The 14,573-nt window shown below is 39.2% G+C and overlaps 1 protein-coding gene across 1 annotated transcript in view; it reads right to left on the reverse strand.

Annotated features, from left to right (window-relative positions):
* Positions 1-4,352: 4,352 nt before the first annotated feature.
* The window catches only part of CFAP47 (cilia and flagella associated protein 47), a 41,493-nt gene continuing 31,272 nt past the window's right edge, over positions 4,353-14,573 (reverse strand). The window contains 2 exon segments of the mRNA XM_067023179.1: positions 4,353-4,371; positions 4,938-5,113. Of these exon segments, the coding sequence (XP_066879280.1) occupies positions 4,353-4,371; positions 4,938-5,113 (195 nt within the window).

Raw genomic sequence — 14,573 nt, forward strand, 5'->3', positions numbered from 1 at the left:
TCAGTGATCATTTTGGTGCAGATGATCCCCCAAGTCTTCATTTCTAGCTTAATATTCTACCCTGAATTTCAGAGCCACAGAGCCAATTGCCCAAGAATATTCCCTGAATTTATGTTCCTTTGAGATACTCTCCAAACCGTACGTATCTTAATCAGTGTTCTTAAAGTGTGCTCCTTCTCCAGCAGCAGCAGCAAGAGAACTTTTTAGAAAAGCAAATTCTCTGTGCCCCATACACACTACCAAATGTAAAACAGATAGCTAGTGGGAAGCAGGTGCATAGAGCAGGGATATCAGCTCGGTGCTTTGTGACCACCTAGAGGGGTGGGATAGGGAGGGTGGGAGGCAGACTGAGGCAGGATGTATATAGGAAATCTCTGTACCTTCGGCTTAATTTTGCTATGAACCTAAACTGCTCTAAACAATTGTCTCTTTAAAAAAAAAAAAGACCACTCCAATTAAAATCAGACAAAAAAATCATATTATTGGGAAACTATTGCAAAAACTGGTTACCAAAGCGGTCAGAAATAAAGCACAACCAATTTATTTAGGGTTCAGTGAAAATGAGCATGAATCTAGCATATATAATTTCAAAAATTTACATGAATATGATACTGATTTTCTTGATAAATTAAACTTGGAAATGTATATATTATATTTTAAAATTTTAGCATTTGAAACTTTATTAATAATTCAATTGCTAATACTCCATGGTGTCCAAAAATCAGAATTGGAAAATGTTCTAGTAGTGGTAGATTACTCGGCTTTCTGATTATACTTACTGGTGATCTGTTAATCTCCTGGACAAAATTATCAGGATTACTGTTTGTTGCTTGCAATTCTAAGGTTTCGTGTGTAGGATTATCTAAAGGAATTACCTGAGTGACAAACCTGGAAGGAAGAACAAAGCTAGTAAAGTTGTTCAATGATAATTTCACAAACTTGATGACTATTATGGGTTGCACTGCATCCCCCCAAAAGTTATAGTAAAGTTCTAACGCCCAGTACCTCAGAATGTGACCTTATTTGGAAACAGGGTCATTGCAGATGTAATTAGTTAGGTTGTGGTCACACTGGAGTAGGGTGGCCCTTAATCCAACATGACTGGTGTCCTTATGAGAAGATGATGTGAAGACACATGAGAAGGCCATACGAGAAAGGAGGTAGAGATTAGAATGATACATCTACAACTCAAGGAACACCAAAGATTGCTGGCAAGCACCAGAAGCCAGAAGAGCCAAGGAACGATTCTCCCTTTTGGGTTTCAGAGGGAGCATGGTCCAGCTGAAACCCTGATTTCAAACTTATAGCCATTCTAACAAGTGTGAAACAATATCTCAGTGTTTCCATATTGAAAGAGACCCCAACTACACAGAAAAATGTACGAAAATGGAGCCACACCAATGTATACCATTAAGAATTTTAAGGACATTAGGTACAATTAAAGACCATGCAAACTTCAGAAGAGGAAAAAGATCCAAAAGACTGGTTAGAAATACAGTAACTATCAAACATCTTTTAATATTATGCAACTTTAAATTATACACAGTATGATTTAGATAAAAAGTAGTTGTTTTAGAAAACCGTAAAGAACAACAAGAACTTAAAAGAAGGGCTTCCCTGGTGGCGCAGTGGTTGAGAGTCTGTCTGCCGATGCAGGGGACACGGGTTCGTGCCCCGGTCCGGGAAGATCCCACATGCAGCGGAGCGGCTGGGCCCGTGAGCCATGGCCGCTGAGCCTGCACGTCCGGAGCCTGCGCTCCACGACGGGAGAGCCCACAATGGTGAGAGGCCCGTGTACCGCAAAATAAAAAAAAAAAAAGACTAGCACTTTTAGGTAGAATGAAAAAAACATGACTGTAAAATTGGTTGAGCCAAATATTTTCACAACACTGACATATTTATTAACAATTGTATATATTTATAGTTTTATATATATATATATAGTTTTCATATATGGTATATATTTAAAACAAGAAAAGCTTAAATCTAGAAATAAATTTGTAAATAACTTGTAGCAGACACTGTCAGTGCTCCACCTAGTTTCCTGCCCCCATCCCCCAACTTCCGCATGCTTGCTGTTCATCTTCCATCTCAGACTTTCAGATGATTGCCTTGGGATCCTGAAGTCCTCAGCCCTAGAGCAGAAGTGCCTGGGAGTTTATAGCTCATCCAGAGGAAGCTTATACTGACTAGTATGGGAGTTCAAAAGCCCAGAATCTTGGCATCGAGACAAGACAAACTCTGAGATGTGATTTATGCTCCAAAGCTCTCCACAGGAACAGATAAAGTCTGGGACTGAACCTGCAATCACATCCTTGCTTAGCTTCTTCCCTTTGCTTATTCTGCTTCCCTCGTTCTCTTACTAATTTTTCCTACTGGGATCACACCTTCTTAATAAATTGCTTGCAGTGATGTTTTGGCTCAAGATCTGGCACTAGGAGACCTGAACATTCTTTTGGTGCGCTGAGGGAGAGACATTAATGAGAAGGCACTGATCTGCCAACCGGTACACGTACTCTTTAGAAGCAGGAAATGTGACTTGATTATCCCTATGCGACAGCGCCAAACTTGACGCCAGACATGTACTAGGAACTCAATCACCTAAATATAAAGGTCATATTTCAAGGGCATATGGTATTAACCAAATGAGCAGGTATTCTCAATTGCCCAATGCTTACCCTCTGCTTTGCCTTGACCAAACTTTAGTCAGCTTTCTATCTTTCCCATAGGCCCCTGAATTCTGCTTGTCCCCAAGCCTGAGCAAGCACCAAAAAAGTAGAATGTGCCTCCCTTCTGGGCTTCTCTTGGGAATCAACTGACCACGGCAAAACCCTTATTCCTATCAGTCCCCACCGGTCATTTTCCCTTCCTTGTCCAGCTTTCCCTCCAAAGATTCTGCTTATTTCTGCTTGCCCCTCCTTTAGCCTATAAAAGAAAAAGCTTGCTCGGTTTGATATTGAGTAGCTTGTGGATTTCTGAGAGGGGAATGTCCTCCGAATTGCAATAGTACCCCGCCAACTATTTCAATAGTCCCTTTTCCTCCCTTGCAATAATCATTTTGAATAAAAGCCTCTCCTTACTAAGTCCTGACTTGTTTTTCTTTTCACAAAAGTTTTCCACAAGGTCGTTTAAATATCAAACCTCGCTGGAGAAGAAAATCAATTACTAAAAACATATTTATGTCTTATTTTAAAATACTAAACGCATTATAACAATATTCTTTTAGATAAACTTTTTTTTCTTCCACGAAATAATTTTATCTATTAAATAGAACTTACTTTCCAAGATCACAATGTATTTCTGGCATAATGGTTGGTTTTGGTATGTCAGTAGTTACTTTCAGTAAATACCAGAACTCTAGAGCTGTATCAGGCTGAAAAATAATGCTGGTGGAGAGAAATATACAAAATCTTGTCAGCAATTTAGTTTGTATGTAAAATACATTTGGCAGGAAAAATATCCCAGATAGGTGGCTCCAAATACAACATTTGACAATTGTTCTGTGATAGTCTACTCTTGTAGATATATTTAATATTTTTTCATTTTTGCTGAGAAAATCACTTTGTATTCAAGAAGAAGTATTATCATTAATATCTGTTTAATAAATGCCTGTTGAATCAATGAAAAATGCTTAAACATAGGTGATTCAAATATCTTGCAGGAGTTAGAACAAGTAAAGTCCTGCATTTGAACTGTGGTTAAACCAAATGTAGTTTGTTGAATCGAACACGCATGCATTTTCATGTGAAGGCTATCAAGTGACATGCAGCTCTGGAGAGCTTCCTTTATCACCAGGACGTGCTCATCTTTGGGGAGACAGAGAGTGTGTGACACTCTAAAAGTAAAACTAGGCTGGTATCCCAGCTCTGTCATCTTTCATTTGTACAGCCTTGAACAAGTCACTTAACTTTTTGAATTTCAATTTCATCATTTATAAAATGGGAACACTTATGGTTACTGTGAGAATTTTAGGTGTGTATGTATGTAAAATACATGCTCCAGTGATGATAACAGAGAAAGCAGTCAGTAAGTATCAGCCCAAAGTGTGTCTTTTAATGTATGCTGACAAAGAAAATCCAAGATTCAGTCTGCGTTCACAAAGCCTCTATAGTCACAATGCAGAGAGGAGACAAGCCCGCGTTTCTAATGGTAATCTAGCAAAATAGTGTCTTTTATATATATTATGGTCTTAATTTTCATGCTTCACATTATAGAAATGTTTAGCCTTTAAAATTTCACAAATATATTTATTCATCATTCATTAAAATAAGAATTATTCTAACTCTGAAAGAGCATATAAACTAGCAAAAGACATTTTCATGGAGTAATGGAATGCATTGTACACACCAATACTAACTACAGTCTTTAAAACTATAACAGATAAATTGGATATTACTGTTAAAACAAAGAAAGTTGATTATTTTACTATAAACTGAGTTAATCGTGAGCATAGAGGCTATATGTTTGTGTGTGTGAGAGTACATAGTGCAAAGTTTTTCATAATTATGCCATAAGAACACTCGTCATTGCACTGTTAATATATGTGTGTGTATGGGTGTATGTGATTTGCATTTAATTGAGAATATAAGATATAAATGAATTTTTATCATGAAAATTGAAAGTTTAACCCCTAGTCCTTACAGAATAATTTTCATTTGGTGCAACCCAGAAAAATATGGTTAACAAAAAGCGAAGTGAAAGAGAGTATATAAGGGGCAATTTAGGAATTATTTAACTTGATATTCTAATAAATAGTATCTTTGCATTAAAGAAAACAATGGTAATTCTAAATTAGTACATTTTACCAATGAATGGTATTAAACAAAGCTAAAACTATGAGCGAGTGTAATCTCAATGATTATACCATGCAAAGAAATAATTTTAAAGGTTAATTTCAAAGGATCAGCAATAAGTATAATGCCACACTCAAACCATACCTTTCGTCTCTATAGCCTGTAGTCACTGGAGAATACCGTACAACACAGTTGAGAGAATCTAGTGGAAACAGTACAAGTTCCTTGAGTCCACTAACGGCAGCACTCGATAACTGCACATCTAAGTGAATAATTTTCTCTTTTGGATTAAAGAGACGTATTTCAATACAAACACTCTCCTAGAATTACATAAGAAATATAAAATTAGCTCTTAGCGTCAGCATAGAGTCATTGTCCTATGGAAGCCGCTAAAACAATGGCCAAATGTATAAAAGTATATTTTTCTCCTTGACCCACTACTGAATGTACCTCACTCTCTTTTAATCTTATATATTTGCTTCATTTAGCCTTGCTAAATGGTGACAATATTTTTTTCAACAACAAACAGTCCAAGAGATCCACCTACCTAAATGCTAAGGAAACTGCAAAATTACATTTAAAATATATTTGTCTTCAGTACCATTATTATTATGAGGTCTGTTTGTCAATGTTTCTTCTTGCTGTGGTACTCAGACTTATCATCCGTAGAGGTTGCTAAAATATAGATTACTGGCCCTATTCCTCAAAGATTCTGATTCAGTACATCTGGGATGGGGCCCGAAAATGTATCTTTCTAAAAAGTTGTGGCTGCTGCTGCTGATTCCGAGGACACACTTTAAAGCAGTTCTGTACATTAGTAGCAAGTTCTAGAGACAATCTGAACTAAGAGGTCAAATTATGCTGATGACATGACTAGCTTCCTGTTTAGATTCCTCCCTTCTGTAAGGTTTCTCCTGTCCTGCCTCCCGGGCTACATCCACTCAGCCATGGAAGGCACACTTCACGTGCCAAGACATTTCCTGATTCTCATTCTGATCCATTCTGGCTAATGACATATCTTTTTCTAAAAATTTTATTGAAGTATAGTTGATTTACAATGTTGTGTTAATTTCTGCTGTAAAGTAATTCAGTTATACATATATTCTTTTTCATATTCTTTTCCATTATGGTTTATCACAGGATATTGAATATAGTTCCCTGTGCTCTACAGTAGGACCTTGTTCATCCATCCTGTATATAATAGTTTGCATCTGCTAACCCCAAACTCCCCATCGTTCCCTCTCCCATCCTCCTCCCCCTGGCAACCACAAGTCTGTTCTCTATGTAGTGACTTAAATCTTATCCCATTACAGCCATGATCTCCAATACAGTAAAAGCCATTAATTGAAACAAATGTGTCAAAGGTGATAAAATAGACAGGACATATCTCAATCTTAACAAAGACCAATTGTCTATAATGCCTTAACCTAATTAAATGGAGAATGTTGGACATTTTAGTCATAATTTAAAGTTTGGTAATGGATGTACTTTGGGACATGGAGCTATTTTGAAATTTATCAAATCACATTACAGGTGCTGGTGGGGACAGGTGGTGACGGGGAGAGAGTTATTCACACAACGTATCTTCAAGATAGACATTACAGGGCTTCCCTGGTGGCGCAGTGGTTGGGAGTCCGCCTGCCGATGCGGGGCACGCGGGTTCGTGTCCCGGTCCGGGAGGATCCCGCGTGCCGCGGAGCGGCTGGGCCCGTGAGCCGTGGCCGCTGGGCCTGCGCGTCCGGAGCCTGTGCTCCGCGACGGGAGAGACCACAGCAGTGAGAGGCCCTCGTACCGCTAAAAAATAAATAAATAAATAAATAAATAAATACAAAAAGATAGACATTACAGCTTTGTCCATGAACAAGCATTTGCTTGATTACCTCTGTATAAATAAATGAGTGGATAAATATTATATTTTAGGGGGATGGAAAAAGCATTTAGTGTGGTGAACATCATCTGGCAAGGAAAGATGGAAATCAAGGATATATACAAGTTTACAATTACTAGATGCGAGAAGATATCATTTACTACAAATCAGATTTAACTATGAATGCAATTGAAAATGGCCATCTACAATAGTTTCAGGAGATATTAGAATCATGGATTCCTAAAATAAATGGATATTAAATTCCTACAGTAAAATATCCATGCTCATAATTATAAAGAAGGAAAAATAAGATATAACATGCAAAAAACTCAACAGTGGCATTACATCACAAAATTTACTATTTCTTAGGCAACCTGACATATTTTATAAGACTGTTACAGAACAGAGCCTCCTAGGAAGTTTCTGAGGGTCAAGCAAATCAACAACTAACCCAAAGGAATATGCCATGATAACAAATACCAACCACCATATATTAGCCTAGAAACTTTGTCCAGGTCTTTGGACAGAAAATTGAAATGAGACATTTCGGACTAGATATGTGTCCTGGTCTATTACTCAGATATTCTTCAGAGGAAGTGTCAGTTTAAGACACTGCTATAGCTTCCCCCCTTTTTTCTCCTGTTAATTTTTGGCTGCACTGGGCCTTCGTTGCTGCGCACGGGCTTCCTCTAGTTGCGGTAAGCGGGGGCTACTCTTTGTTGCGGTGCATGGGCTTCTCATTGTGGTGGTTCTCTTGTTGCGGAACATGGGCTCTAGGCGCACGGGCTTCAGTAGTTGTGGCACGTGAGCTCAGTAGTTGTGGCTCGTGGGCTCTAGAGTGCAGGCTCAGTCATTGTGATGCATGTGCTTTGTTGCTCCGTGGCATGTGGGATCTTCCCGGACCAGGGCTCAAACCCGTGTCCCCTGCATTGGCAGGCAGATTCTTAACCACTGTGCCACCAAGGAAGTACTACAGCTTCTTCAAAATAGTAAAATGCTAAGATCTAAACCACTGATTATCACAGTAATTCATTTTTACATTACCATCAGCTCATGTACACATACTACTGAAAAGGAAGTTTCACAAAACAGTCCCTACTCTTACCACATGTGATTTCTATGATCTATTCTATTCTACTCTACTCTATTCTAGTCATCTCTTTAAAAAATAATGCTCATGTGTGTATGTATAACTGATTTAGTTTGTTGTAGAGGGAAAACTAACACACTATTGTAAAACAATTATACTCCAATAAAGATGTTAAAAAAAAAATAATAATGCTCATTTTGTCCCAGTCACATTTTGAGACCTGTACATTGAAAAACTCTGGTCTAAAAAGGAAAAAAGTACTGGAATATGGAATTGCTTTATGTCTTATCACATGTAAACTATGAACACAAAATAAAACAAAACCACTTTAAAGCTACTGTTTCCTCTGTGAACTACAAGCCATATAACAGAAGCATGCTTTGTGTTACAAATGTGTGACGACATTCTACGCAGTTGGCCAAATCTCTTGGGAAATGTGGATGGCAGCTAAGGGGCACCTCTGTCACAGCTCCTCCTTGACACATCCCTTGCAAGTATCACTACCTGATCATTTCAATCTTATCCAGTAGGACTGGATGCCCCCTCAAAATTCTTCACAGAGCAGCCTTCCAGAGAGTAATCATCAACTGCTTACCAGCACTAAGTTACCACCGCAGTCTCTGGAGAATCCCTGCAACCAAATTCTCTGGAGTCTTGAAAATAGCAACAGACTCAATAGAAATGAATACTTCATTATACTAAAATGACTGAAGTTTCCAATTAATTGTTCTGTACTCCTACCATGGTAAAATATATGTCAAATTTAACTACAATATTATAAAAAATAATTTCTAACTTTCATTATGGTTTGAATATTATTTTCTTCAAAGTTTAAACAGAAAAAAATCCCTAAATGATACCTTTCATATATGGTATTATATAAATAATTTCTATTAAATATCCATCTGCCAAAATAATGTCAAAATTAATTTGGACAAGATTAATTTTCCAACTAGATTTCTTAAGGCCATAAAAATTAGATAGTTCTTTAAATATCTGATGCATTCAGTAAATTAAAGAAAAGAAATTTTTGTCATTCACCATTTTACGAGATGATCAAAATTTGTAAATTTATTCTTGGAACACCTCCTCTTGTTATCTACATAATCCAGAAATACGTAACTATTTTGAGTAAATAACATACAAAACAAAATGTATACAAAATTACTCTGCAAAAATGGTTAATAGTCTTATTGCCTAAGGTATCCTACCACCCCCATTCCATTTTTTGATAAGTTATTCAATAGGAAGTACAAAGTCAGTTAAATTTCTGTGAACACTTGATATATTAAAAGAGTTTCAAATAATGGGCTACTATATATCTTGCCAATGGCATTTTGCTCCACTTTGATGTGTGGATTTTTTTCAGTTTATGTTTAGAATTAAATATAAATCAGTTTTGACTGATTTTTTTTGAAAAATAGTGAAATAGTAATGACTGTACATGGTGACTTCAAAAGTTGTCTTTCATCTTCACATGGCCTCTTTTAGGTTCAATGATAGAGAATATTCCTTCATAAGTTGTCTAGTATTTTTCTCTTGATTGTACTTAAGGAATATTTTAGCTAACATAATGACTGTTTAAAGAAACTGCTTCCATTTCTCACAATCTTTTGTAGAGAGACCAAAGTGGGTATATTTAATCCTGTGGAATATAGGTAAAGATTTTAAAGCATGAGAACATTCATAAGATGCTGAAATTTAGACTACTGAAAAAGTTCAAATACTCAGAGAAGTCTGGAATACTATTTTAAAATATGTACAAATAATTGTACTGAATTTTGTTAAGTTATAAACCTTTTCAGAGGGAATTTGACTATCTGTGTTCATCTTAAAACAAATATAAAATATTTTCGGCATCTAAATACATGTTATATGTTTATTATTTTCTTAAAATAGAAGAATCATTTTGAGAGATTTAAAAACATAAATTAGATCAGGTCATTCCCGTCTTCACACCCCCTAGTGGCTTCTAATTGCACAAGGAATACAAACTCTCATCTTGCCTTTTGAGGTCCTACAAGATGATGTCCTATAGACACCTCTGATCGCAAATCATACCTTTACCATTTCTGTCCAAGCTCCAGCCTCACAAGCCTCTTTTCTGTTTCTGGAGTGCCTGGGCTCCTTCCTGGTAGGTCCCTTCCCACCAAGCTGATTTTGTCCTGAGGGCTTATACATTGGTTAGTCCCTCTACCTGGTTGTACTGCTTCAGTCTTTGTGTCATCCGCAATGAAACCCTGGACTATTTTCATTTGTAGAATTATCACTGTCTAAATTCATCTTGTCCATTTATTGTCACAGTAACGGGTTCACCTGGTGAACTAAACTTAGTGGAGTGTAATCTGAAAACGGTTTCTCTCCTCCACTGCTGCTCTCCAAACCAGGCAGGATCTCCCTTCCCCCACTCCTGCTGTTATCTTAGGATGGTTCGCAATGCGAGAGCAGTCTCACTGTCAGATATGTAAAGAAATACAAAATCAACCAACACTTTTCATCTCACATCCAACGAATACTTTTCCTGATTTCTCTCCCTGGCACACCGTCCCCACTTCCAGGACTATCTAGTGATTTTTCAGACTGCCTGTGAAGAAGAAGGTAGACATGATCTGTTCTTTTCAATTCCCTGCTCTGGCTTCCTCTCCTCCTGCAATCACTGTGCTAATATGGATCCTTCAGGTTATAGGATATAGATGGGATGAGAGGTAAAAGAACAAAGGCCATTTATTTAATTGATGCTGGGTGATCTTCTCCAGCTGACTTGCTAGGTCCCTCTTTCTTACTCTTTCTAGCATTACCCCCATGTAGACTCCTCTGGGTTCTTCTCCCTCTAGTAGAATGTACTTTGAGGCAGATTCTTTTAAAACAGTCCAAGCCCAGTCTCCTTCCACAGAGTAAAATCCATTTTGATCCAGAAGGTCTTATCATGTGTCAGTAGAAGTGTAGCTGCTTTCACTCTAGCCATTTTCCCTTTACATATGATCCAATCTATGGGCAGGAACTCACTAAAATCTAATGGGCATTAAACTGTCAGTTTCCACTCCTTAAAGAAAACAGCACCACTCTCTTTGTGTTCTGACCGTGGCATACACAGGCTAGAAAGTGGATGATAGGCTAAAGATTTCTCATCTCCCTAGACACAGCAGAAATATAATTTCTCCAGCAAAATTCTGTGCTCCCCTTCATAATATAAAGATATCATTGGGTAGCAGCTATCCAATCAGAGGTTACATGTCTCAGACCCTCCTGCACCCAGGCATAGCTGTGTGACTAGTTCACTCCAATAGTATGTGAGTGGAAGTGATGTGTGCCACTTCCACGCAACTAGCGGGAATTCTCTCCTCTCTTTTCCCTTTCTCCACCCATGTGCAAGAACCTTTGAGTCCCTAAAGGATGATGGATTCACCATATGGGAGGAGTCTGAATACTGGGATCTCAACATGGAGGACACCAGCCACTAACCAGGAACAAATGAACCAGACTGTTACAATTATTAAAAACTTTGATTGTGTTAAACCATTGAAATTCTGGAGTTTGTTATATCAACTAGAGATGCCCTAACTTACACATTTAGTGAGTCCTAATTAAGTGGCATAGCAAAACCTTTCACAGCATGGAGAAAGAACTATCTATAGTACTCAGGTTTGTATTTTACTTGAAAATCTAAGACAACAGAAAAACTTCACATAGAGCATTCCATTTCAATTTTATTTTTGTTTCCTCTCTAATTCAACTAAAATATTAGCTCCATGCAAACACGAGCCTTGTTTGTATTGTTTATCACTTTCCTTAGCATCTAGAATAGTGCCAGGGATACCAGAGACAGTAAATATTCATTAAATAAGAAAATGTGCAATTTGTAAGAGGCTTTAATGTTTGTATATAAATCTAGTTGTTGATATGTCTAATATTCTGGATAATCACAACACTGAACTAAATAATACAGCAAAAACACTGATAAAATCTGACTCAGAAGGAGTTTAAGAATATCAAGTTAACTCAGGCTGACCTCTTTCATGAAAGATATTGGGAAAGAACAGGTGCCTCAGATGGGCGAAAGACACTGGGTTAACTTTATCATTTGGTTGCCGGTTCACACCTTCTCTGAACAGGAAAAATTTAATTCACTGAGTATTTGTACCGAAAACTTCATCAATTCCTATTCTTAATGGGTCAGAGAAAATGAAGATTATTATTATTTTTGCCCATAAAAGCCTAACTGAGTCAATGACAATTCAATATGCACTAGCACAAAGTATTTTTTACCAAATCCTCTCCTAGAAGATAATCATGAGTTCATTATAAAAGGATTATTTCTGAGGTCCCAAACCACAATAATATTAATTTAAATAAGGCATATTATTGAGGAATTTTAATTTTATTCAACTTGAAAACATTATCAAGTCAATAAATAAATTGTACCAAAGGGGATTTTGAAGTGTACCATGTAATTCAGAAGAAGTGATAACTATAGTCTTGTCCTAGTAATTTTTCTAAATTGAAAAGTCAGTACTAGCAGTTCAGGACTCAGAGGAATCAGGTAGACAGCTGTAAACTACAAGCACCATTGTCATTCCTCTGCTACTGCCATCTACATGTCACTGTGTCTATGGAAGTCATGCCTCACATCCCCCCTCACCAACTCCAGTCCTTCACCATCCAATCTGAGTCATACAGATTGCAGAAGTGCAACCAAAGTGGGAGATAATTCCAGACTGGGAGTGATGTGGGGTGAGGATGCATTGATAGGCACTGAGAAGTTGTGAAAAGGCCAGAAACTCCTGCAGAGTCTATAGGTTTGTTCACGTGTATTCAAGACACTTCCCACAACCTTGAAGGGGGAAAAACTATGAAAAGCAGTGATAAATAGAAACATGTCTAATTACAGGGACAAATACCTAGGAAGTACCCTCCTGCTTAGCCTGTTTAATATAGGCTCTCTCTCTCTCAAGATATAGATATAGAGGGGACCTTCAAGATGGCAGAGGAGTAAGACATGGAGATCACCTTCCTCCCCACAAATACATCAGAAATACATCTACATGTGGAACAACTCCTACAGAACACCTACTGAATGCTGGCAGAAGACCTCAGATGTCCCAAAAGGCAAGAAACTCCCCCACTTATCTGGGTAGGGCAAAAGAAAAAAGAAAAAACAGAGACAAAAGAATAGGGATGGGACCTGCACCAGTGGGAGGGAGCTGTGAAGGAGGAAAAGTTTCCACACACTAGGAAGCCCCTTCCCTGGTGAGGATGGGGAGTTGTGGGGGGGAAGTTTTGGAGCCACAGAGGAGAGCGCAGCCACAGCGGTGCGGAGGGCAAAGTGGAGAGATTCCTGCACAGAGGACCAGTGCCGACCAGCACTCACCAGCCTGAGAGGCTTGTCTGCTCACCCGCTGGGACGGGCGAGGGCTGGGAGCTGAGGCTCGGGCTTCGGAGGTTGGATCCCAGGGAGAGGACTAGGGTTTGCTGCATGAACACAACCTGAAGGGGGCTAGTGCACCACAGCTAGCTGGGAGGGAGTCCGGGAAAAGGTCTGGAGCTGCCAAAGAGGCAGAGACCACAGTTTTGGCATGCGCGAGGAGAGTGGATTCCTTCCTCGTGTGCCCACAGAAGGCAGAGCACCACCTAAACAAGCTCCAGAGATGGGCACAAGCTGCGGCTATCAGCTCAGACCCTAGGGACTGGCATGAACCTCTAAGGCTGCTACCGCTGCCACCAAGAATCCAGTCTGCAAGCAAGGTCACAACCCACACCCTTCCCAGGAGCCTGTGCAGCCCGCCACTGCCAGGGTCCCGTGATCCAGTGACAACTTCCCCGGAAGAACACACGGCACTCCTCAGGCTGTGGCAACATCACACTGCCTTCTGATGATGCAGGCTTGCACTGCACTCCAATTATGACTACTGTAGCCCTCCCTCTCCCCAGCCTCTGAGCAACAAAGCACTAATCAGCTGCTGCTTTAACTGCCTCCTGTCTGGGTGGGGAGCAGATGCCCTCAGGCGACCTACATGCAGAGGCGGGGCCAAATCCAAAGCTGCACCCCGGGAGCTGTGCCAACAAAGAAGAGAAAGGGAAATCTCTCCCAGCAGCCTCAGGAGCAGAGGATTAAATCTCCACAATCAACGTGATGAACCCTGAGGAATACCTGAATAGACAATGAATGTTCTGAATAGACAACGGAATGTTCCCAAAATTGTGGAATACCTGAATAGACCACAAATGTTCCCAAAATTGAGGTGGTGGACTTGGGGGCAACTGTAGACTTGGGGTTTGCTGCCTGTGACTTACTTGTTTCTGATATTAATCTTTATCTTAGTTTAGTTTTTAGTGCTTGTTATCACTGGTGGATTTGTTTATTGGTTTGGTTGCTCTCTTTTTTTTTACTTTGTTATTTTTTAATTTCATTATTATTTTTGAAATTTTATCATTAAAAATTTTTTTTTGATTTGATTTGATTATTTTTCTTCCTTTTCTTCTGAGCCATGTGGCTGACAGGGTCTTGGTGCTCCAGCCAGGTGTCAAGCCTGAGCCTCTGAGGTGGGAGAGCCGAGTCCAGGACACTAACCACCAGAGACCTCCTGGCCCCACATAATATCAGTCAGCGAGAGCTCTCCCAGAGATCTCCATCTCAACACTAAGACCCAGCTCCACCCAACAGCCAGAAAGCTCAAGTGCTGGAAGCTCATTGCCAAACAACTAGCAAGACAGGAACAAAACCCCACCCATTAGCAGAGAGACTGCCTAAAATCGTACTAAGCTCACAGACACCCCAAAACACACCACTGGAAGTGGCCCTGCCCACCAGAAAGACAAGATCCAC

The sequence above is a fragment of the Kogia breviceps genome, chromosome X, assembly GCF_026419965.1.
Source record: "Kogia breviceps isolate mKogBre1 chromosome X, mKogBre1 haplotype 1, whole genome shotgun sequence".
Taxonomy (NCBI): Eukaryota; Metazoa; Chordata; class Mammalia; order Artiodactyla; family Physeteridae; genus Kogia; species Kogia breviceps.